General features: G+C 42.6%; 1 protein-coding gene and 1 long non-coding RNA gene across 2 annotated transcripts; one reads left to right on the top strand and one right to left on the bottom strand.

Annotated features, from left to right (window-relative positions):
- Positions 1 to 1,212: 1,212 nt before the first annotated feature.
- On the bottom strand, positions 1,213 to 12,085 carry LOC135248533 (cerebellar degeneration-related protein 2-like). The gene is made up of 5 exons (XM_064323300.1): positions 11,257 to 12,085; positions 5,874 to 5,986; positions 3,234 to 3,382; positions 2,422 to 2,586; positions 1,213 to 2,166 (listed from the first exon to the last, which is right to left on the bottom strand). The coding sequence occupies exons 1-5, from the start codon at positions 11,333 to 11,335 to the stop codon at positions 1,263 to 1,265; spliced, it is 1,410 nt and encodes a 469-aa protein (XP_064179370.1). The 5' UTR covers positions 11,336 to 12,085; the 3' UTR covers positions 1,213 to 1,262.
- Positions 12,086 to 19,869: 7,784 nt separating this feature from the next.
- Positions 19,870 to 24,828, top strand: LOC135248530 (uncharacterized). Its single transcript, XR_010328447.1, has 3 exons — positions 19,870 to 20,420; positions 23,022 to 23,159; positions 23,519 to 24,828. It is a non-coding gene; the product is annotated as an uncharacterized LOC135248530 (long non-coding RNA).
- Positions 24,829 to 25,263: the final 435 nt, after the last annotated feature.

Genomic DNA, 25,263 nt, shown 5'->3' with positions numbered 1-25,263 from the left:
GGTTTATACATCTCTCCCAATGTCAACATACCAGGCTCCCATTAGTACCACATTTTGGTAATACCTTAATTCATTATCATTTTAAACTTTAGTTTAGCATCAGCAATGCTTCATATAATGAAACCATGTTCATTTAACAACAGCTTTGTTCATATGGTTAACACTGATGCATGGATAAACCAAAATTTTACAGATAACAAACACAAATTGGCTGACCTTTGTGGGTAGAAATTAGGTTCTGAAGATGCTACAAATTTAAATAGTTGAATACATGTTTGTCAAGTCCAGCCTAAAACCTTACCAGGAACTATTTTACACGGCCATTATTATTAGGCCATCAAAAGAATTACACCAACCATAGGATTGTCCAGGCTATTTTCATTAGACAAACAGAAATAAGGTGGGTTTTCTTTTAGTGTTGCATCATGCATGCAAAGAAAAGATAGAGAACATTCACTGTCCAAAACACAAAACCATAAAGAGAAATGTCTCCAAAAATGTAGTAATATATGCAGGCATATAGTCCTGCTTCCACAGTTTTGATGGTTCTTGTCAAATTATTGCTTTGTATTTCTCGGACAGGTAGGATTGTCTCTACTGTTTGCACTGAAATTGAGCACCCTCTTCTTTCTCCCAAAATTACACAGACATGGTGGAACAACATCAGTAGGTTTAAAACCCCTGAAGACCAGACCAACAGGTGGAACTTAATTAAAGAATTTCATGAGTACAAAAATAATTATGATAACCTTGTATCAAGGAGTAGTGGTTTGATGTTATCTCAATCCAACCAGCTCTTCAAGACCGAGAACTCCATGCACATACAACACAAGGTCTGTGAACTTGCATGAGCTGAGAAGGGCCTATTAAAATAAAGGGATTAGAATACAGTGCAATTACCCTACAAGAATAACCTTTGCCCTACAGTACATAATGAGGTTCTTAAATGAGGTTTGATTCCTGTGCAAAGCATTTTATGTGGGGTTGCCCAGCTAAAGTTTTGAGAATTATAAGGTATTCACCTTCCAGAAGTTTATTCTGATCAGCTGGGGAAAGGCTTAGCAGTCGAGCAGATACATTTTCATATTTCTGGTTTTCTTCACTGCACTTTGATCAACACTGGTTGGACTACATCAATCCATGTGAGGAGAAGGAAACTCTAAAAGTCAACCCTCACTCAGACCAATGACAGCAAAGGATAGACTCAAGAGAGACTTTTATTTATTCATTTATTCTTAGTGTAGGAATGGAGGCGAGGAGATTCATTTACTGGACTTGCTTGCTTTGGTGGAGTTGATGTCTGTCTTGGTTTTCTGGAGACGAGAGAAGATCTCCTTAAACAGCGCCCTGTACTCGGGCGTGTTCTGGCCCAGACGTTTGTCTACTGCCTCCACTTGCTTGCTGATGCCCTCCAGGGCCTCTGGGGTGGATGGGGTCTGTGCAGGGGTGGGTGGAGGTGCAGTGGTGGCGCAGTCCTTCATGGAGGGGTCTCGGGAGACGGGGCGGGACGTCTGCACCTCTGCATGCCGCAGGCTCTCCTCGTGGCGCCTGCACTTCCCCAGCAGCTCCTCGTACTTCTCCAGCAGGGCGTGGTACTGCTCGTCAACCTCCCGCAGGATGGACATTCCCCGCTTCCGCACACTGTTGGCATGGAGGGCGTAGCTCCCCCGCCTGCGCCCGGACGCGTCCCGGGCCACGATGGCGTTCAGCGCCGTGTCGCTGCAGCTCTTCCGCACCGGGCTGGACGCCGGCAGGGACTGCCCCTCGTCGGCCTCGCTGCCTTCCTCGCCCAGCGCCGCCTCTTCCTCCAGGGTGTCGGTCTCGGGGGTGCTGTTGAGCAGCGTCTGTGTCAGACCGTCCTCTCCACCAATCAGGAAGGTGCGGGCCCTGCGCAGCTGCTGCAGCTCTTGCAGCTCGGCCTCCAGCTCCCGCACGCGCAGCTGGCAGCCCTCGGCCCCTTGCAGCCGCTGCTCCAGGCGAGCGAACTCCTGCAGGATGGCTGCGCACTCCCGCTCCGCGCCCTCGCGCCGGCCCCGCTCCACACGCACCGCCGAACGGAGGGATGACACGGACTCGCGCAGGCGCTCGTTCTCCTCCTGCAGCGGCCGGCAGTCTGCCTCCGAGCCCACGCTCCCAGGGCTGCCCACCACGAACCCGTCCTCATAACTGACAGAGAAACACAAAACCCGCCTTTTCAAAATCCTCCATCATTTAACACATTAAAATAAGACAGCTCAAAATGATTTTAAAATGGCATTTGACAAGCAATCATTTCTAGTTCAGAGAACTGGAAGTCTTTGAACCGATGTAAGGAGTACAGGAACTGGCTGCAAAAAGAACTGACTACGACTGACTGAACCATGAAGTGATGCACTGGCCTAGTTAGACTGTTTGTTTCCAAGCGAGACCCAGGGCTCTGACCTGGGTGCGGTGCACAGCTCCTTGAGGCAGGGGAAGGAGTGGATGGTCTTGCGCCGTTCCCTCTTCTCACGGTGCACCCTCAGGTGCTCCAGGGACCGCAGCCCCTCCACCTTCACCGTCAGCGCTTCCACCTGTCCCTGCAGCACATCGATTGTCCCTGTCAACCTGCCACCCCATGGAGGAACACAGTTACTCTACCATTCAGTGTTACAATGACAAAAGCAGATGAGAATATACATGCATAGACATTGACTGATGCGAATACGCTGTATTTTTGTTGTTTAAATATGACCAATGTTACATTTCATTGAAAGCAGTTTGTTGTGCAGTAAGCCAACATCTGTTAATTTACTGATGTATGGATTTTGAACACCTGTTTATAAAAGTTAACATGACACATATCCCAAATTAACGAGATCCAAAAATGCAGCCTTATATTTGTGTTTTTTTACATGATTTGCCTGGTATGATATGGAATTGACAGTTAACAGGTAGCATGAACGGTGCATGTACGGAAGTGTGCGAGGGCCCTCTCTTATCATAGGTATACCTATAAAAGCATGAAGGCTATGTGAAATACAGCCAGATCAATTACCTTTATAGGTTTAATACAAACGACTTAATGCACAGGGTTTTGTATTTGGTGGGAGTTCCTTTTCAGGTGGTAACACATATTATATTGAATCCATTGTCCGCTGCTCATGGAGTTCAATGAGAGATGGATACAGTGTTCATGAGCTTGTGCTTGTGTTTGGTACAGTATGTTTGTTCTCGAGCAGCCATGTAAACAGAGCCTCAGCCTTCAGGCCCACCTCTGTATTTTCTGCTGCGAAGCCTTGCCGTCCAGGACCAGAGCCTGATTGGCGAGCTCGAGCTCGCGAGCAGTCGTGTCCAGCTGCTCATACACCTTGGCGTGCTGTTCGTTCATCTCCCGCAGCATCTCCAGCTGCTTGGACAGGTACTGCAGGAGAGACAATAAGCCTTAATCAAACTTCAGCCATTTTTTATTTAGACTTCTACTTATGTGCACTCTTTGAGATACTTTTTAGATGTTTTTGTGTATGACAAAGGATATTTTAGAAGCAGACGTTTCCCAGGACCTGCCAGCTGGTGTACAGACATCAGCAGGACTGTTTAAAGCAAGAAAATACTCATCAGGTCCAAAATTTTGTCTAAATTGAACATTTTTAGCTTTTCTGCGCAGCATTAAAAGGCCTAGGAGTGTAAAGAAATTCCAGAATATATCTACTAAAACAACTCAAAAATACTGTGTCTCACTGCCCTTGACAGAACGAGAAAAGTACCAAATTTAAAGAAATAATGAGGGGGGGGGGGAAAAAAGCCCTCACCTGAGAGCTTGATGTGAGGGCTTGTTTTTACATGGTAAGATCACACACACATGTAAACTGCAGCAGTTTCCGTATTCCTAGTGTTGCAGAACGTTATCCCTTATACGATGGACTGTGCAGCTCTAATTAAATTAAATGCAGGCAAGGCGACTGCTGCTGTGAAGCCATTTCATGGCCCCATAAAGAGAAACGGTTTTCCTCTTCTAACGCCCCAGCACTTCCGCCTCTCCTCCCTCCTCCCGGCATGCTGTGAAGTTTAATTGTCCAAATGGAGTGTCAAGGAGAAGGGGTCAGGTGAGAGAAACTAACGCAGTCTCGACTGTCAATGTGCCAGATAGCCCTGCACCACCAGACTTGCCTCAGTCAGACACTTGGCAATGGACAGGGGAACACTCACTTGAGAAACTGCATACAAGAATGTACACGTTCTTGCATGCACACACAGGCAGCAGCCACAGACATCCACATGCACAAATGCAGTCACACAGGTGGAGCCTTTAAAGTATATAGGTGCAACATCTCCTCTGCAAAATGCACTGCAGCTTCTGGCTGGTCATTTTGTTTCAGTTACATCTAGGTCTGCTCTATACCAATTCTTGCGGAGTCAGCTTATCGGCGTGATATCTTGTCTATATTATGAACGCTCTGCGTAACCTTGGGCCAGCCACAGCATCTCTAAACTGAAAATGATGGATTAGTTTCACTTGGCATTGGTCCAGTTTGGCAGCCTGTCTAGGGTGTATTCCTGCCTCTTGCCCAATGCATGCTGGGATAGGCTCCAGCAACCACACCCCCCCCCCCCCAAACCCTGCCCAGGTATAGATAATGGATGGATGGATGGCATTGGATCCCACAAGTAAAAGAGTGCATTCATTACTTTTGATAACAGACATTTTTGTGCACACTATTACATCATATACACAGATTTTCTCCCCTTTTTCAGCCATCCCTTTTTTTCTAACCACATCGTTCGTTATTCTCTAGAGGGGAGAGGAGCACAGCTCTGTTCAGGCTGAGCCTACAGTCCTGACAGAATTAGCTTCTCACAGTTCTCCTTGGCTTTAATTTTCATAGCACTACAGGGTGCACAACAGCACCCCTGTCTCAACACTCCCAATGACGAGTTCCTCGATGGCCTTGGTGATATGTGGCACAACCCTCAAATGAATTACTTCCTATACCAGAGGTTATTCTTTCCAGGTCAAATGTGGCGGTACATTATCAAGACGTCCTAGCCTCTCAACAGGCATCCCACAGAGCTGTTCTTGGTCCTCACTCTTCTTCCTCTATACAGTCTCCTGGTTCTGGCATTTCTGTCCATGGCTTGTCTTTTGACTCTTGAGCTGATGACACTCAACCTAGGTGCATCCTCCTTCATTCTGATACATAGCTCTCAGCTTGCTTGAAAGACATCTGGAGCCGAATGTCAAACCATTGCCTATAGCTTATTCTGACCAAGACAGAGATGCCATACTTACACACCAAGATCATCAGAACACAAATGGAATAGACTACTCTGATCAACAATCTCTGGGCTCTTGGCCGCTATACATGCATGCCCGTACTTCCTGGTCATGTCACTTAAGTGGTGGAATGAGCTCCCAGTGGGTCAGTAAAAGCAGTGACAGTACAAACACTAGCCATCTTATGACAAACCTGACCCATCTCTGTAGACTGTACCTTGTCTGGCCCAACCCCAATATTCTTTAACTACCACCCCTTTCAGTACTGAACCTGATGTTGTTATAGCACTAGTATAGTTGTGTACTATGATGGTACTTACGTTTTAAAGTTAGAATGCTTATCATTAGTTTTATCAGACACTGTGCACAGATTTATGTCCAACCTATTTTGCCTTCTCTATCATAATACTATACTGTCAAATTCCTAATGCTAACAATGTTTCCACTTCGCCAGTGGCCTGGAAAAAAGCGACTGCCAAATGGCAATAAGGCAGCATAATCTAATAGAGACCGACTGGACAAAGGTCCACCTCCACAACCAGCACAACTGAAAGCTCTCTGGTTTCTCTGATTGAGTACATTGACTCCAGTGCAAAACATTGCGCCACTTATTTGTGTGACAGTGCAGCAGAAGCCTTACCTCAATTTCCTGCACTTGTTCCTCGTTGGTGATGTACATCTGCTGCAGGGAATCCTCCAGCTCCTTGTTACGTTCCAGCAGGGTCTTTCCCAACTCTGCTGCCAGGTGCAGGTCTGTGAGGGAGGACAGTGGGACGGGGGGGGGGGGGGGTTAGAAGCGAGTGAGTTGAGGATGGGAGGGAAGGGGTTAACTCTTGCATTCTTTTCCCATTCATTCCTAATCAGATTGCAGTAACAGCATTTCAAGCTCAGAACCATAATCAGATTACGACCAGCTCTATTGTGTAAGTGAAAATTAAATCTCTCAATAATGCAGAAACTGCAGTCTGTCTCGGAGACATCTTTTGTTACACATTATGTGAATTTATGTTCCTGTATCTCTAACCAAACAAACCAACATTTATTGGCAATTTTGTTGTGGCATTTGGTCCTTTTGTTCTTCTATATATGCAAAATGTCTCCACACAGTGAGTGCATTTAAGATAATTCCCTTTTGAAATAGGTTGAAACATTCAACAATGAACCAGTTCATCCAACACACCATTGGGTGAAGCAAAACGAGAAAGGAACAAATCCCTCACGCAATTCCCCACTCTCTCTCTCAGGCTTCTATTTTTAATCCTCTATCTGATTAACACACACAGTGACTGTGATCTCAGTAAAGATCAGCTGAAGGAGCTTCCTTATGAAAACCGTGACAGACATTGGCTGCCTGATGCAGTTGGCAGCATGAGATGCAGCCCTGGACTGGTATGGACAGTCTCTGACCACATAAAGTACAGATGCCAGAAAGAAAAAGGCATTAAAAGGGTTTCTCTTGAAACTAAATTTGAGCAGAAGTATTTTAGAGGGGTAGCATGTTCTTAAGGATGCAAAATATATTTTACACAAGAAAGAAAATCAATGTTATTTACATGTGGTATTGAGTCCTACAATGGTTTTTCAACTTTGTTGTACCGATACATTTGCCCCAGTCCAAAATGTGGGTCAAGTTATCTCATCGGATGTCTTTGCTGAAAAACCCAAAGTTCATTGGGATAACAACCTAAACTACTGATACATTCTCTCTAGCATTCTCTGTTACAAAAATGGGGATGATCTCATCAATACCCAACATCCATTCCAGTGACTGAGCCGGCTTCACAATTCTGGCCTCCGCTGATACAGTTGTTGATATTATAAATCTGTCAATTTTTAGAGCAAACAAACACAGAAAGGGAAAAGTAGAGGCATCTGGCTCAATTAATCATTTCCCTTACCTCCTGTCTTTCTGCTATGAAGTGTAAACCTGAATGCATTACCTCTGTGAAATCACACATGCTGACAACCGAGAGGAACTCACTCTCACCCAGATCTGTTTTTCCTCACAAAGCTAAAAGGTGGTAAAATGCCCCCAGAAAATCAACATGTATTCAATCTATGGTATTGATTTTCACAGAAGTAATCTTCCAAGAAAGGTCAACTGATTAGGATTAAGAATACTAGAAAGGGAAGGTTTGGGGACACATTACACAGAAGCAATTATCATTTGCACCAAAATCAAACTCAGAAACTCAACTTTAGTTATCTTTATTGAAAAATGAAATATTTCATGAAATAATATTTGTTCATTTGCTTGTATTTCTGCTCTGCTTCTACCATTCTTCATTAATTAAAGTGACAGAGGGAAAAAAACAAACCTACACCGAGCTCCTTACACTGGTTACAATGCAAATAGGGAGTCTCACCCTGACAACATAATTAATTCCCTGGGATCTGCTCTGCACCACTCTTCAGCGGCATGAAAAAATGTAAAGCCATTAACAGTTAATAATAGAATAAATAAAAATGAGATTAAAACTGTCCAAGACCTGTGAGGTCATACATCAACTGTGACTACAGACATTGACCCCTATTAAAGAACACGAATGTTGCATTTTATCACCAAGACTGAGGTGTCAGCACTGCAGGGAAAATTCTGTCAGGGCCCATACTTCTACCCTCTCTCTCTCTCTCTCTCATGCACACACACACACACACACACATGCTCACAACTCACAAGGGAAGTGCAGAGCAAAAATGCAAAAAAGCAACAGAGAGAGAAGAGCACTGCCTGTTATCAGAATCTGGCAGAAACTGAGTGAAACCGAAGGCAAGGCAAAATAAATTAATGAACAAAGTGCTCCTTTTGTTCCCTCTGAACGCCTATCTCTCCGTGGACAAATACAAGTGTGATTTTATTTAATGTGCATTGTTCAATGCAACACAGAGCTAAAAAACGGATGTTAGAGAAAAAATCCAGCTGCAGCACGAGGAGCTCCCGATCATCCCCCTGCCCCGACCCTCAAGACCAGCCAGTGACGCGGCCTCATGCAGGCGCATTGCTGTACGTGACGCACACACCCACATGCATGAGTGCCTGCGCGTGTGCGCACGCCAATGGGTGGAAATGAGTTATGTAATTCGAACAAAGCAAAATGGTGGTTGAGCGTAACACAATCAGCTAGTACCACAACCAAGACTGTGCTGTGAGGCTGACAGAGACAAAAGGACAGTTTAGTGAGGTTTGAAGGTCAGGTTAATGGGGTAGTGATGCCACTCAAGGAATAGCCATAGGAAATGAACCGCACGGAATACAATGTTAAGCCTTTCCGATTTTCACTTGAAACGGAGTTTCCAGGAAGGAATATGTCACGTAGGCATTCTCAACCTTGGGTACATATAACACACTAGAAGACCTGGAGAATATCATGCAAAGAATTTCACTGAAAGGCCATTGCAATGTGCTGCAAAATGTGTTGAGTACAGAAGACTACGTAGTGTAGCCCAGTCCATTCGTGGGATGCACAGAACACTTCCACTGCACACAAGCCAGGTGGCTGCTCTGGGTCATCTCTGACTTGGGGCATCAACACAACTCACTTTCTATATTAAGAGCAAACGGACCAGCAGAGCATTTAATGTAAACATGTGAGGGCACAGGAACCATTAACATTACAGGCTTTTAGGGCTTTAATAATGTATATAAGACTACAGCATCTAAAAGAGAAATGGAAAGGAAAAGAATACTAATAATCTGAATGTACATTCTTGAAAAGGGAGTGACACTCTGGACAGTGCATATCCATCACTAATAATTTGTTTAGTTATGCGAATCTAAGCCTATTACATGCTACACATTCACACAAACATTTTAATGAGATTAAGCGTGTATGTGACTCTTGTAACTAAAATATGTAACTATTTCCCACTATTTCAGCCAACCCTGTCCCTGCCATCACCCTCCAAACCAAAAATCCCTGTCTGAGAATCAGAGACATCGTCTCGTCTGGTTACCTTAATCAGATCATCCAGGGCTTAGCACTGCCAAAGCCCAGACCTCTGAGTGCCACCAACACAGACATGGTCCAGTCACCCCCTGGACTGTGAAGCCTCCATCTGGAGAGTGTCAATCTCTGTGCCACAACCTGTACTTGTGTCTTTTCATTCATAGGTTCACACTCATTGTCCAGAAGAGTGCACACACATCTCTTTAGTGTCGCTTTGTGTATCGCAATGCCTTTGGGCCTGATCTGCAGGTATGAAACATGCTCCAGGTTTCCCACTGGAAGGAATTGGCGAACTAGCTTAGGGGGAGAAAGTGAGGTGGTCATGGCGCATGATTTATCTCTATCTGTGCAATACTGCAAAGAGAAAAGGACAGTCACTTAGGCGGGAGCACAATAATTAAATTACATAAATCAATATCAGAGAGCTTTCTAAAAGATTGATCAATGACAGGGGACAATTCTGAGAACCTGAAAATGCATAAGCCTGTACATTGTGTGGACAGTCTCCATGTTACACTGCATATTGTACAATATGTTTGTGGTATTCAAACCTCTCACTGACATTTATATACACACGCTGCATTTCTGATGATTTATAGTGTTGTGGTGCCACGTCCTGTGTGCTGTAAAAGAAGCACAGAGACCAGCAGCCTCTCGTCAGCTGTAAAACAAGCCCTGCTGCTTAAGAGCAGGCCTGCTGAGCCACAGCATTCCCCACTACTAGAAAGCACTCAGGCACCCTCGGGTTCGAAGCACTTCTGTTTGGACTATCCCAATTTTCCCCCAATTGTTAGTGACAGATGACAAAATATTGTGACAAAATTAGTGACAAAATATTTCTAAGTAATTGTGCATGAGGCAACAATGTAAGTATTTGTTTCTTTGAAACATATCTTAACAACGGCACAGTCATATCTGCACATTGTGTAGTGGTACATTTTAAAAAAGAAAAAGATGATTACATTGATCAAGCTGAATACTATTACATGCCATACCAACACAAGGCCCAGCGAGATGACCAGTGCCACTGAAAATATGAGAGGAATGAAGTCTCTCTCTCTCATCTCTCTTCTGCTTTCACTCGCCCACAATTAGGACAAAGACCACAGGGCTTTAAAATTGTGCTGCTATGCAGTTCTAACAAATCTAGACATATCAAATAGTATGGATTCTGGGGTGGTAATTTTCCATTGGTAGAAACCCTGCAGCTTCCCTGTCAAGGGCAAATTGCCATCAAAAGTGGAGCTACAGCAGTACCGGAGAGGACAGGAGCAGAAACGCACTTTTCCAGTAGGAGATGGATTTTTACAAAGCCTGAACTTTGCATCATTATGGGTCCTCCTCCTTGTGGTTAGGCTAATCATTATACTTCAGACTCTCCTCCAGACAGTGTGCATCACGCAGGTTCCTATTCATTGTTAATAAACAACTCGTGCATTTCTACGGCCCATCGGCAAATGTACCAACATAAATCCCAGCGGGATAAAGAAGAAATCTTGGCGCAAACACGCAAAGTGCATTGATGCAAGAAGAACAATCGAAGCTTTCAGACAATTGAGAGTGGGGGGTGGGGGTGTTATCTTCGTTATTACATTGCGCATAACAATGCTGGAAAGAGCGTCGTGGATATCACTGAATGTTCGTTATGTTGACATTTTGTAATCTATGACCTAAACTACTATGAACCTTTTCCATGGTGCCTGCAATGTTGTAAGGCGTACAACATCGTGCAAGGTGGATTTGACAGACAGTTCCACAGCTATGATGCGAGAGAAGCAAGGCCCTTCACGTAACATTAGCTGACTAGATAAAAGAGCGGCGTTTTGTTTGATGAAACAGTTCGCGTCGTTTACATTTAAAACACAACGCTTTTACGTAAACGCAATTTATCAATGAATAATTTACTATTGCAGCGACATTTAATAGCATGTAACACATTTTGAGTAGAGAACCTTTGTTCGGAGACAACAAACAAGTCCACTGAAAATTATTCCGACTGTAGCCTACACAAGTGCAGGGCTACCGTATGGGTTGAAGACGACAGAGGCCGCAATTCTTCGCATTTGTTTTACTCACCCTGCTCCAGATCTTGCTGGTCGTACCATGGCTCCTCTTCCTCCGTTTCAAATTCTTGCATTCTTCCTGCACTAAGCATCGAAACTGTAACCTGAAGCAGCAGCACGCCGGTCGACCACACAAACACTTCCACAACCTCTGTCCCGCTACTGCCGGTCAGAGGAGGAGGAGGAGGAGCAGGAGCTGTTCACCACTGAGTAAGACACGGACGTTAACCTACTACTGCGTTACTCTCTTCGCAGGCAAATAAGTATTTCCGGCAAAACCCCGCGCATCTTTCTCCAAACTCAGTATTTGCTTTTCCCAGTAGAAATTATTTAAAGCAGATTAAAGGAAACAAAGCCAGAACTATACGATACTGAGGTAGCTAAAGCGTATCAAGGAGATCATACCACCAACCCGACTTTTTAAAAAGCACACGCGAGCCTTATTCACATCGATCCCAGAGACTGGAATAAAATCTCTGAAAAAGATGTGACAGTGAATAACCGAATCCAAACCAATTTATGCACAAGTAACTAAAATCAATACAGTCTGTGAGATTTCTATCCATCAGCGTCGTTGTTCTATGGTTCTGTTTGACGCGCTCTAATCGGACAGCGGAGCACAGTGTTGCCTAGCCGAGGTGCTGCATGATGATCATTTCTACAGTCGATTTAAGCAAGGAAGCTAAGCTTCTTCAATTAAATATGCATTCGAGTGATTTCACACTATTCCCTCTTAACTGCGAATTACTCAGATGTTTTCCTGCTTTCTAGCGTTCATATTTTTCATCCTCTCTCTCTGTCCCAATGAGCTCTTTCTGTACAGACGTGGCAGATGCTGAATCCCCTCCCTTCTTAGTCGCAGACAGAAGATAATTCATCCAACTGGACAGCAAGGCTAATTGATCACGTCACTGTTTCAGAATGATAATTGTGCGTATGCATAGTTTGTTGACCAGCATGAGAGTGCACTTAAAACAATTTTCGTTCTTTGTAAATATAAATATTAATGTCGTATTTAAATAAATCATGCCACGCGTAAAACTGCACAGACCCTTGCGCAAACCTGCTTCGGGTAGGCTATAATTATGCAGTCTCATCCGATAAATCTTATATTTCTAGACGTAGGCTGTACGGGTCCATTTTAGACACAATAGAATGTGCAATAGAAGTAGAAAATGCGCACTTTTCATTTTGATATGATCTGCCTAATACAATAGAAATTCGGGCCCATCCAATAACTATTAATACCTGAAAGCAATGATTACAGTGAGTCATACATTTCGCAGAATTAAACAGATGTTGCCCAGTTGGAGCTGGCCTAGAACATATTTTGGGAAATGGTGTCCTGTCTTTGAGGTGTCTCATCATTGGTTCCCCTACTTGTTAGGCTACTGCTTTAAATCCAGCAATGAGTACTGGAGTAGTGGTTAGTACAGGCTGAATTAGGCTATTTCCAAACTGAGTGTGACTCTTGGACAGCTACATTTAAGGTCGCTAAAAATATAGAAAATCCAAAACAAAACGTGAAAAACAATTCTTCAGCGGCATCTTGAAGTCAACATATAAAAGTTCAAACACCAATATGTAATATTACATATAATCTGATACAGTATTATGTAGCGGTTTTGGTTTGATGAATATGAACGTTCGTTTGACATCGTTTCAACAGAACGACTTAGTGGGGAAGTCTACATTTTAGAAATAGGAATTCTAAAATGTATTTTCCCCATTCAATTACCGAATGCCATGAAGCTGTAAGTTATCTTATTGATAATTAATTAGAATAAGGCTATGTTTATAACGTAACTACTTGAACTGGACTGGTAATTAGGGCCGCCAAGTTTGTCTCCACTTGTTTTCTTGCTTGGTACTTCAGTCCTCCACCAGCTAGAGGTCCTCCGCAAGTTTACTTTGCCTATTTATCTTTTTAAAATTTTTTTATTGCTATCAACATACTTCATGTGCTGTATGATACATTTGTGCATTTCCTATTGCTAAATAAAGTTCAATTATAATTTTTTAACTATATAACTCTTTGTCCAACCAAGGACCTACCACGCATTTTCCTTACAGTTTTTTAAATTTTCTTTTTCTGCACCCTGTTGGCTAATTTTCAGAGCAATATGCAATCACTCGGGGTATTGAGGCAGAGATCAACCTTCATTCGCCACCAGGTGTCAGTCTAAGCTGTGGTTTAGGACTTCCTGCTCTTTAATGTAGTCTTTGAGGAGCAGCGCATTCACTGCTGGATTTTAATCACATTTTATTACTGAAAGCACTTCGGACAATGGAAGCTGTAGCATCCTGTGGTTAGATTTAGAAGAATTGTCATAATTTGTTACATAAAGGGAAAATATCCCATGTTTGTATTAACTGTTTGTATGGGTGAATAATAAAAAATTTAAAAATAATAATAATAATAATAACTTGTTGTTATTATTATTATTATTATTATTATTGTTATTATTATTATTATTATTCTCTGGAGAATAATTTTCTGGAAAAGAGCTGTCACATATTCTTTAATATCCCACCAGTGATTTCCATTGGTCTGTGTGGTGTTGTATGTTTATGTTTTCTTCTGCCTTATGGGAGCTGGTTGAGTGACACACAGAACAGTGGCTTGTTGCTTTCTACATTGCGTAATAACTAACACCACCACAAACAAGAAAGGCAAAAGAGAGATTGCATTAGCAATACAATTAGGTCAGATAATCAATTATTAATATCTCTGGCAGTTCATCTTTAGCAACACACACACATCTCTGCTTTTGGGGGACAAAATTAGAACATAAGATGAATCAGAAGAACATTATTGTAAGGCATGAAGACTACAACAGCAACTAACCACACATATGAAAAAAGTGAAGGAGGTCACATTTATCCAATGATGTAGGCAGTTTCACTAGCAATTAAATCAACTTTAACTTTTAGTTGACTTTTTTCATTTAGATATGCTACCTTTTGGATATTGGATTTAAATGTACATTTCTGAATGGAAGTTCTTAACAGAGATAGTAAGGAGGACATTTTCAAATCATGCAGAAGAATCCATTTCAAAATGTTACTAACGTGAGTACCTGCAAAACTATAATGTGCTATCCTTACAGCGTATAAGTTGCAAGGTCAAAAACGTTAATGTCTTGCAAACACATTGACCCTTAGGGGGATGATAAATAACTGAAACAGAGAAAATAATTATCCAAATGACTGACCCTAATCCCTTCTCGGTCTTAAGTGTGTGGGTTTGTGTCTGCTCCAATCTCTGTGTGCAATTAGCTTATCAGAGTGCAGAATACCCATCCATACTCAGCCACAATCCCATCTCCAAAACCACTTGCTACTTGCTAACTAGGAATATATTCAACAACGTTAAAGTATGAAGTATCAATGTTTCAAGAAGACCAGGCAAAAAATAAAATCATGGGCTATCATTGCAAATCAAGACTTGATATAAATTTGTAGATTGGTATATGCAACAAATCCATTATTACCTTATCCATCATCAAAAATTAAGTCTACATTTATTTTGCACTGTAGGATAACATAGCACATTGACACAGCCATTTGTGAGAGCCTCTGTATTCTACATTAACTCTGAGGGGCTGAGTATTCACTCAAGCCTGTTTCTTTACAGCAGTGCCTTTTCTCCTGCTGTGATTCCCAACTGTTCAAGGGACCAGCAGCACAAAACCAAACAACACATGTTACCCATTAACCTTCCATCAGAGGCAGAAAGTCCAGGGGTCAGAAAGCAAAAGTCCTGCCATGTGTTTCTACCACCTTTGAACACAGGCAGCTGATTTCACTAATTAGTTTTACCTTCTGGCTGAAGAAATGTGCTAATTAGCAAACCCAGGTGATTGGAACAAAACACTGGGGAGGACTTTTGCTTTCTGAAACTGGATTTTCCACCTCTGCCTCCAGTTATGACACGGAAGGAGGGAAAACCTGACATTTTTCTTTTGTTGCAGAAAAATGTAATTTGCATTGCAATGTGCCCTCAGAATGTTGTTGTTCATTATCCTACCTCTGGAGCCCAGCTGCTCCGTGTTCTGAAAGCGTAGCTGTTCTGAGTTAAGCTCTTCCCTTGAATCCCCCATGTCTCCACCCAAGGTGCCCCTACAGTAGGAACAAGAAGAGTCTGTATTTCAGCCTGAACTGTGTGCTGAGGATGCGTGAGTCAGCTTTCAGAGCAGACGTGGCGCTTCACAAATCTCCCATGTCACTCCACGCAGATCGGAGGCGAGGACTTGTCACCGACAGTGACATGGGCTTCAGAGACATCACTGACGCTGATCTAACGAGGTTGGATGTCTCAAGACAATTTTTATTCGGCATTTTGTCTGGATTTACACGAGCTTATTAAAGGGTTTGAACTTTGGAGAATGTTCCTTATTGCCAGTATTTATTCAGCATCCTGAAATGGAATATGAGTGACCTTTCAAATTACAAATTTAAATATCATATAGAAAGGGTGATAGAAAAGCTAGATCAAATACAGGATAGATATTTGAGAAATATTGCTTTAATGTTGATGTTATGCTGAAGATCTCTCTGTGGCACTGGGGTCCACTGCGACTTTTAGTGCTGCCTGGACTACAGTTTCGGGAACCATAGACCCCAATGGGCACCAATCTCTTCTCCTAAAAAGTACTTGCAGAAGAATTCCTGGCCACAGACTGTGATGCAGGACCAGGAGACCTGGGGACATATTGAGAGAAAAATGTGAGAATTTGCCATACAAAGCCCCCCCCCAGGCCCGAGAAGTATCCTGTCCTGCAGGGCAGAACAGATGAACATAGGCCAGACCTTGCACACAGAGAACATTGTGCAGCCTGAGACCAAGTCTATGGCCACCTGCACAAAGACCGCCTTTATCCTCCTCCACCCCAAAGCCTCCCTCAGACACTCACACACCCCTCTAGCTCAGAAAGAACATTAATTCCCCAGATCATTCCTGTAGAGCTGGCCTGCTGAATGTCCCCGACACCGTCGGCGGTTCAGAAAGAGTCGGGTTACAGGAGAGGTGTGGTTTAGTCAACACAAGCTGGTGGGAAGCACCATTCAAACAATAGCCCCAAAGGGGTGTATAAACAGCACAAACACGTTGTGTGTTTTAAAAAGTACTGGTGCAGCGTAGTACACCCCAGTAGCATACGTCTTACATGATGATATATGCATGTACGATGCAGTGCAGTTCAATCAAACGAGCATTTTCTGATCATTGGAAGGATATTCTGGAAGATTTTAAGTTATTTCACGGCAGAGGGTCACACCACATGTGCTTTCTTCATATTTTATTTCAAATTGTAAAGAGGCTTCAGGGTGATAGCACTGTTAACAATATTGCTGCCCTGTAGTAGCTGCCTGTCTGAAAGCAGGTGTTTTTCATATACGGTTTAGTTTTTTAGGTTGCTCTGTGTAGTCTGCAGGTAATGGGATTTACATATTCAAACTTGGATAAGACTACACTTATTCCGAACTGAGCTAAACTTCATGAACTGCAGCTGCTATAGCATGGACTTGGACGAAAATGCATGAAACTAAATTATATTTGTTTGCTTCTTGCAGAGAGGAAAAGGCAGCAATGTATGAATATGTTACAACGACAATGGAAAACGCCATTCATGAGGAATACCATGACACATTGCACCTTACAGAAGAATGCTTCATATGAATGTTGCTTCAAGTCTTCACGTGGGACTACCATTTTTAGAGCTATGTTATTTCCAATATGGTGACAGGAACAAGCATTTTAATAATCCTTTAATTTAGCTGGTCAGCCATGTTTTGAAATTAAACAGAGACCGTGAATAACTGAGGTGTGAAATGCTGCCCACACTACATGGGTGACTACTTAATTGCAAGCACTCAGTTTTTTTCTCCTGACATTTACACATTCACACCTCTCCTATTTTTAGGGAGTGACAGGGATTTGATGATGGAAGAGAGGAAGTGGGTGTCTATGTATCCATATGGAATCCTATGAGAGTGCCGAGTGGCAGAAACAGCAAGGTTGATTATGTACACTTCCGTTCAAAAGTGTTAGAACACCTAACGCGCGTTTTTGTGCTCTGTTTGTAGTGAAATTTAAGCTGTTCATCTTCTGAAAATAAACTGAAATGGCACAAGGTCAGAAGTTTATAGTGATAAGTAAAAAAAACTTTTGCTTCAGAGGATAGTCACATAATTTTTGAAGTTACACACAGACACACACAGGTAAACAAATTCTTTCCATTTTTAAAAATCAAACCAGCTAGTTTGGGTTGGGTTAGGCAGAAACTTCACGGAGAAGGAAGCCACATGTGTAGCACATCTGTGGGAATTTCTACAGCAGTGTTGGGTGTGGACTTTCAGAACCAAATGACTGTCATTGTAGAAAAAAAACTCATGAATATGCTCAGAAGTTATTCCTGCAAAAGGTGGCTATTTTGATACAAAAGGTGTTTATTTCTTTTTTATCTTTGATTGCGTGAAAATGGTGAATTTACTAAAATATTTGACTGGTTGTCTACATTAGTGAAGCAGCATAACTCATATCAGAAACAAATGGCTTATATGGTTTGCTGTTCATAATAGCCCTGATTTCTAGTTAGTTTGTCAAAATCAGGATTACATTAAAATAAAACATTTTTCACATATTCTAGTTATTTTTGAGCTGCCCCCTCACCCTGAATCAATTCCTGATTGCAGCATGATGACTGCACCCAGCAGCCCTATAGTGAAGTGCATATTTTGCCATAGCACTACCAAGGTATGTTGATGCTATGGCTATTGTGAAAGAATGCCTAATCTCAGTTGGACAACTACAGTCAATCTGTGTCAACATGGCACATATACTAGTTGCCACTCTGCCGATAGAGCGTGCTACAGCAATGGGAATGGCCTAAATAAAATTATTTGCCATTCCAAACTGAGATAAAAAGAAAATCTTTATTAACAAAAAGCCATTTTGAGATTTGTCAGTCCATGTTTATTTATGGGGATGCTAAACCAGTCAACTATAAATTGTCAATAATAGTGCCATAAATCAAACTAAGCAGGTACAGCATAGTTAAAGTTACATAAGGACAGTGGGTGTGGTGTGGAAAACACAAATTTACTATTGGCGTGCACCTATTTTTTAAACCCAGTGAATAGCTCCCTTTGGTGTGGAAGCTCTGCTGCTTCACTGTCAGTGAGATGTACCACATGATCTTGTTATTTAAATAAATACCTGGAGGATTGGGAGTGTAAACTAGTCCCACACCTTTTCAACCACCATAGAACAGGGAGAGGTCTGTTCATCTGCCAGCATTTAAGCCCTCACTTCTTTTCACTTGTTAACGCACCTACTTCGCTTTGTCGTTCTCTTACCTGTAGTCGTCAATTTCTTATCTTTTCAATCACCCCCCTCCTGCTGCTTGTTATCATATGAAAGCCCTCACACAGACACACAGGGCAGAAACAGAAGTCCAGTCTCCTTCCCCATTATGAGGAGACTCTCCTTACATGTGAACAGGGCAGGGAGGCCCGTTTGCTTGGCCCACATTATAGGAGTGGTGACATAAAAACTGTACACTCCCTGCATTCAGCTGTGGGATCAATTTCACAGATGGAGCAACAAAAACAGCCGAAGGAGCCTCTTCCTTCTTTCTCTCAGTCTTAAATACTCCTTATTTTTCATCACTGATGTCACACACCTACCATTCCTTAGTTGATGTTACACAGAAAAGAGAAGCTAATGTAGCGTAGTCTCTGTGGGTTTTTCTGGCAGATCCCCAGTCTGTGCCCATGTTACTTCATTATGCTCCCTGTTGTTCTGCCACACATTCCCTAATGGCCCTTTCAATTTTCTTCCCCACGCTGCCGGCAGGGCTCTTGCCCCAAATCCCGAGAATGTTGTCGTCTGGACTCCCCCACCGGTGCGGTTCGGCCCCTCTTTCATCACCGCCTCCACCCTGCCCGCTCCCGTCGCCACCGGCTGCTCCCCACCATCGCCACCCGGCCACCATCATCTGTGCTGCCACCTTAGGATTGTCACCTAGCTGCCACTAATTTTTATTAACGTGAACATTTACTGATTGACCACGTTGGTCATTTAAATCTACACCCTGAGCCGACCAGAGGAGGATGGGTTCTTTCTATCTGTTACCAGGGAGTTTTTCCTTCCAAATGTTGCCTTAGGCTATCTCCTGTGGGGATTTAGGCAAGGGATGTCTGTGAAGCGTATTATGATTGTGTGTGAAGCGTAATTGTTTGTGAAATGCACTAGATAAATACAATTTGATTTGATCTTGGCAGTGCTTTTTATTGAAAACGTCAACGTAACAGTTTTAATCTCACATTTATTTTTTGCATTGTTCCAGTTGTGGTTGACCATCTGCCATCCACACCCTCCTGCCTAAAGTGATCATATACCAATATTGGGCAAAGGTGTATGTGAGAAGTGGCTAACAACTTTCTCTCCACACACAGATACTAGTATACACACAGAGGAACGTCACAGTGCTAGCTGGCAGAGAAGCAGATCAACCGGCCACCTCCAAAGCACTCCAAGGCACACATATACACGAACTCGCACCCCCCCCTCCTCCCCCCCTTTCCTGGAGCCTGCTGTAAAAGGAAACCCAGTCTCCACGGTGACCAGAAACAAAAAAAGGAGGCAGACCGTCAGGAGCAGCTGGCTGAGAGAGAGAGAAGGGGAGAGACAGACAGAGAGAGAGAGAGAGAGAGAGAGAGAGGGAGCTGTAGACAAAAAGAGACAGAGCAATACACAGAAGAGGAGTGCAAGGAAATCCTAAGAAGTAAAACAAGACCAGAAGACTTTCTCTTCAGTAGACAGCACAGAAAAGAGCACAACAAACTCTAGCACAACACAAACCAGCTGTAAGAATGTGCTCCAGTCTTGCTCAGAAGTGAGAGAAGCTGATCAAGTGAAGACCTGAGTGACACTGAGAGAAACCAAGCAGGAAGGTCTTCCTTAAAGACAAGCAAACAAACAAAAAACAAGCTGAACTGACCGCAGCTCTTGCAGAGCCAATGGGATGTTTTGTCCGTGAGACTTGACTGCTGACCACTAAGAGCAGAACAAGTCCAAACCTGCACCGAGGGAAACTTTCACAGCTGGCTTACTGCTAACTTTAACATCTTTCTCCAAAAGAAACCACAGAAAACTGGCACAAATTCCCACAGGTAAGAAGTGATTTAAAGTTTTTCAATTTTTCCTACCATCTCTGTTATGGCTGGTTGTACTCAATATGTGTTGCGCAATCTCTTGAAGCAGTGTTGGAAATGTCAGCTTGATGCTAATGAAAGACTTGGAATAAATTGGAGACAGAGAGCACTGTACAGAGCATGTGTGTCTGTGTGTGTATTGGGGTAATAGAAAACACTTTAAAACAATGTGAAAAATGTTTGGTGTAATTGAAAGAGCATGCGAGATTTGTACATTTCTGCCTTCAGGGTTTGCACTCTCTCTCTCTGAATAATAAAGGGACAGAGAAGGACACAGATAGAGGGAGGGAGAGGGAGAAAAAAACAGAGGCCAGGCATTCCTCAGTTGCCCTGGCTGGTGGCTCAGACATAGCTTTAATCTGTGGAACACCACTGTGACATTTATCTGAAGCGACTACATGCCCAGGTCCCTTCTTGAACACGCACACACACACACACACACACACACACACACCATCCATTCAAGGCAATCACACAAACACACACACAAACACTTGCAGATAACCATGTATTCACAGTATCACACACACACACACACAGTTTCACATAACCATGCATTCATGGTATTACACATACACACACACACACACACTCAACCACTTCAGGGTGCACATGAAAAAATACTCCAAGACAGCTTTGTATGAGTTGTGAAGGGAGACACAAGTCTAAGCTCTAAACAGGTAACAACCAAAGCACATTATCCACCATATGTCATTGGAACTTTATCAAAACAATGTTTCTGTTGGCATTTTTTTTATTTTTAATTAATTTTTTTAAACAAGAGTAAACTGACAAGAGCAAAACATGAAAGTATTCCAGTGTTCATTCCAGATACCTCAAACATTCCCGCCACAACATGTCACATTGCGGCGTCAGAAGCCTCTCCCACCCACCTGCAAGCCCAGTTCTGAGGCATAAGGGTCACTGCCTCAGGGCAAGGGGTACGAAACCCTGCTGGCTACTACACGGCCTTCACTGCACTGCTGTGTGGTGCAGTGCGCATGCTAATGTTCCTGAGGACAGAGAACAGAATAATAGGGACTTCAGACTAATACGCAGAGACTCCTAGAACCGGATGTGGGCATCTGATTTACATCACTAGAAGAAGAACTAGAACATCAATGGCATCTGTGCTGATCAGTGGGTGTCCACGGTAAACTAGCCACCAGTGGTCTACCCACTGTGTTACTCACACAGACCGACAGCAGTCACTTCACAGCTGCCGCAATGACGGGGCTCACTGAAATGCCAATCCTGAAATAGTCGGCCAGGTTTATAATAAGGCTACAGTATGTTACAGACTGAACAAGCACAGCTCTGCTGCATTAATTATTTTTAAACCACACTATATATCTAAGCTGAGGCTCACTCAGTTCCTCTGTGAGAGCCGTTCATCTAACACACCCCACACAGTGCGCATGTGCACAGATACACGCACACACCAACAGTTGTATGTCGTCTAGCCAGTCTTTCAAAACTTTTACATACACACTCCGGCATGTCCTCCGGCAAGCCAGTACTCAGGTCTCGCACACCATCTGACTTTAACTGACTTTAACTTGAGTTCATGCTCACAGTTTTTAGAAAACCGAATGAGATGCAGAATTTAAAAAATCAAAACATATATTAGCATTTAAAATTTCAAATGCATAAAAAGAGATACATACAAAATTAATTAAAAGTTTAAAAGTCCAACAGCTGTGATAATTGTTCCATTTATCAAGTCTCACTTCTACTGTGATACAGCTGACTTCAGGAAGCAAGCATACAGAATCTGAGACATTATGTACATTTGCTGTGTCAAATATCAATGTTTGCTCTTGTGCAATAGTGTGCGGCCACAAACAGGCAGTTTACCTTAGGTAAGGTACCAGTGAGTGCAAAACATCCCGTGTAGTGTGAGCCATGTGGTGCCCCAGACAGTAAAGACTGGGCTTCTTTCAGATCTGGGAATGGGTGGTAGACTCCTGTTGTGAGCAGTTGGATGCATTTCAAGTTTCATCATTCAAACCCAGCTGGTAGTACTCAAAGGCGAGCATGCTAAAGCTGCTCTAATATGAATGTCTTCCACTGTCTGAAAATGCCATGGAGATGGACATATTTGTTAATTTTTTCCCGTACATGCCATGTTTCAGAGGCAAAACGAGCAAATTAAAAAAAATTAAGGGAAATGCCTTTAGCCAGAGAAGGGTATATGGACTGGATTCAGTCAACATCTGTCCTTGAGTTTGATTCATAAACAAGATATTGATCAATTCATAAATAACTTTTCGAACATAAACAACATTTTAAAAAATAATTTTAGTGATTGCTAAACTCATTCATCAGAGTTTCTGAAGGAAAAAAAACAAACTGTTGAATTTAAATGTGCATTGTCAAAGCCACAGATAGGTTTGATTGAATCCAAGCCTATATGTCTTTATCTGCTTCCAGGGCAGGCACAAGATAAGAGCAGACAGTTGAACAGAGGCCTGATGTTACTCATCTGTACCTAAAAGCACCAATCACACAGGAAAACAGGAGATCAGAGACTTGATCGCTGTTGTCTGTGTCCAACAGTGGCTTAGGTATTACTCAGCATGGATGCCAGGGAGGAAGTGTTGGGCATGCTTAACAAAGCGTGGGCCAAGCTGCAGGGCCTACCTAATGCCAACCCCCTGGATTTGGGAGCATTCCTTGTCATCATAATCTTCATTGGTGAGTTGGGGTGGGAGGGCCAGAGGGGAGGTGGGCATCAAAGAGAGTCATATTGCTGCTGAATATCTGTGAGTCACATGACAGTCTGGTCGTAAGGTTTATTCATGGGCACCATCCCTGAGCTTTTTCCACACAACACACCAGCGCATGCCCTGAGCCCCTCAGTGGGTTTGTGTTATAACTGGATCATGTAATCCTCAAAATCACTCATATTTGGGTTGAGCCAAATAAATGCCAAAACTTTTCGCCAAGAGGAGGGGGAAAATTCCCAAAACTGTTATTCTTAAATACTGCTGTTAAACATCAAATAAAACACTTTAATACTGTACAGTGAAACACTCTGTTATGTTCTATTGCAGTCACCTTCCTGCTCTTGGTTGTGATGACATGTATACACTGCTGCTGCTGCGGCAAGCAGAAGTACCAGGCCTCCCGTGTAGAGCCACTCTGAGGACAAGGAGCCCTCACCTTGGAAGGAGGACACAGAGCTGAGCCAATCTGACCTGTGTGTGTGTGTGTGTGTGTGGGAGAGTGCGTGCGTGCGTGCCTACGTGCACAAGAGAGTGAGGTAATTGTGGCTGGAGTCCATTTAGTACATTACAGCAAGAGAGGCACCAAGGAATTCTACAGTTATCTCTTCGGTAGTATTGAACTGCTGCAGCCACCTCCCTGAAAACACACAGACATTCTGTGCACAGGAGAGAATGCCAAAATGCACCTCTGTATTGCCTGAGAGGGAGGAAACCAGCTGGACCGTTGCCTGGTTGGTAGAACACTAAAAGATATGTACATATAACTGACACACAATCTGCCATAAAATGATTAGCAATGCGGTCCAATATGCTTTAAAATTTTGGAAGGACACAGGGTCAAAATATTTCACTCTCAGCCCATAACTGTATGTCTGTTTGCATTCCTGTATGAAAAGTCTCTCTCAGTTGTAATGCGACACTTTAAACGAAACTGAATGATTTTGTTTTGAGGAAAATACTGAATCATGGACAGTGCTGCCCTCTGCTGTACATAGTTTAAATAACAGCTCAGGAACTTTTGACGTACACTTAACTCCACAGACACGTAACTGCCAACTTCTATAAATAAATGATAATAAAGCTGCCTCATAAATAGCTTTACGTGAAGGATTCTGACGCCCAAAAAAATTCCTGCTATCGCATATGCTGCCAAATATTAGACACAATCAGGGAAGTTCACAGAAAACAGACTAGGGCAGAAAGGGAAAACTAAAGGTCCAGCTTCAGAAAAAGGGAACAAGCAACAATTCTTCACAAGAAAATTAAGATGCAGTTAACAGGCACCACATCAACTGGGATAATGACTTACACCAGCAAAATGCCAAGACTATTTCTGTTCAACTGAAGTTAACATATGTCCTGGTTATGCCACACACTGCACTTTTACTATTTTTAACAAAGAGGCAGGACTGGACTTCCCCTGGTCCTCTGTACAGTATTGAGTGTATAGTGCTAGTTTTTCAATATCTGCTTGTCTAAGAAGATATCATCTCTTACAGTACATACTGTGTTTTATTTTTGTATATCGTGCACGCGCGTATATTCTTCGTCATGTTAATGCCAACAGATAAATGTACATTGGCCTAGCTTTACATTGTGTTTACTAAGTGCAAATAAAGTTTTACTTTAACAACAAATGCTTTATTATACTGATCTTATTCATGTATTCTATATTTATAAATTATATAAATATAGCATACTGTATATCTATATAAATGATTGTTTTCACATAGCCCATATAATGTGCATATATTATTGTGGTATATTGAACACAAGCCTTTTACATCGTCTACATATTTATAAATGCACATGATTATCTTCATTTGACAAAGTTGAATTAAAAACTTTAGTAAAAAAATGGTCAAACTAGAGGACAGGCTCAAAACTAGATGACAGGCCCGAAATGAGTTGCCACAATGTTCCTTATTTTGGGCCAGTCCCTATGAAGTGTCCAGGTAACTAATGTTTTCCTCTAGTTTGACCGTCCTGGTTGTTGAGCAGCTATCCAGTCCTCTTTTATTTAGCTGGCTTGAAGTGTGTTTGGCATCTTCTTTCATATTAAATTAAAAACT

This window comes from Anguilla rostrata, chromosome 2 (genome assembly GCF_018555375.3).
Source record: "Anguilla rostrata isolate EN2019 chromosome 2, ASM1855537v3, whole genome shotgun sequence".
Lineage (NCBI taxonomy): Eukaryota > Metazoa > Chordata > Actinopteri > Anguilliformes > Anguillidae > Anguilla > Anguilla rostrata.
Note: the sequence above shows the minus strand (reverse complement) of the source record. Positions and strands in the feature narration are given on the sequence as shown.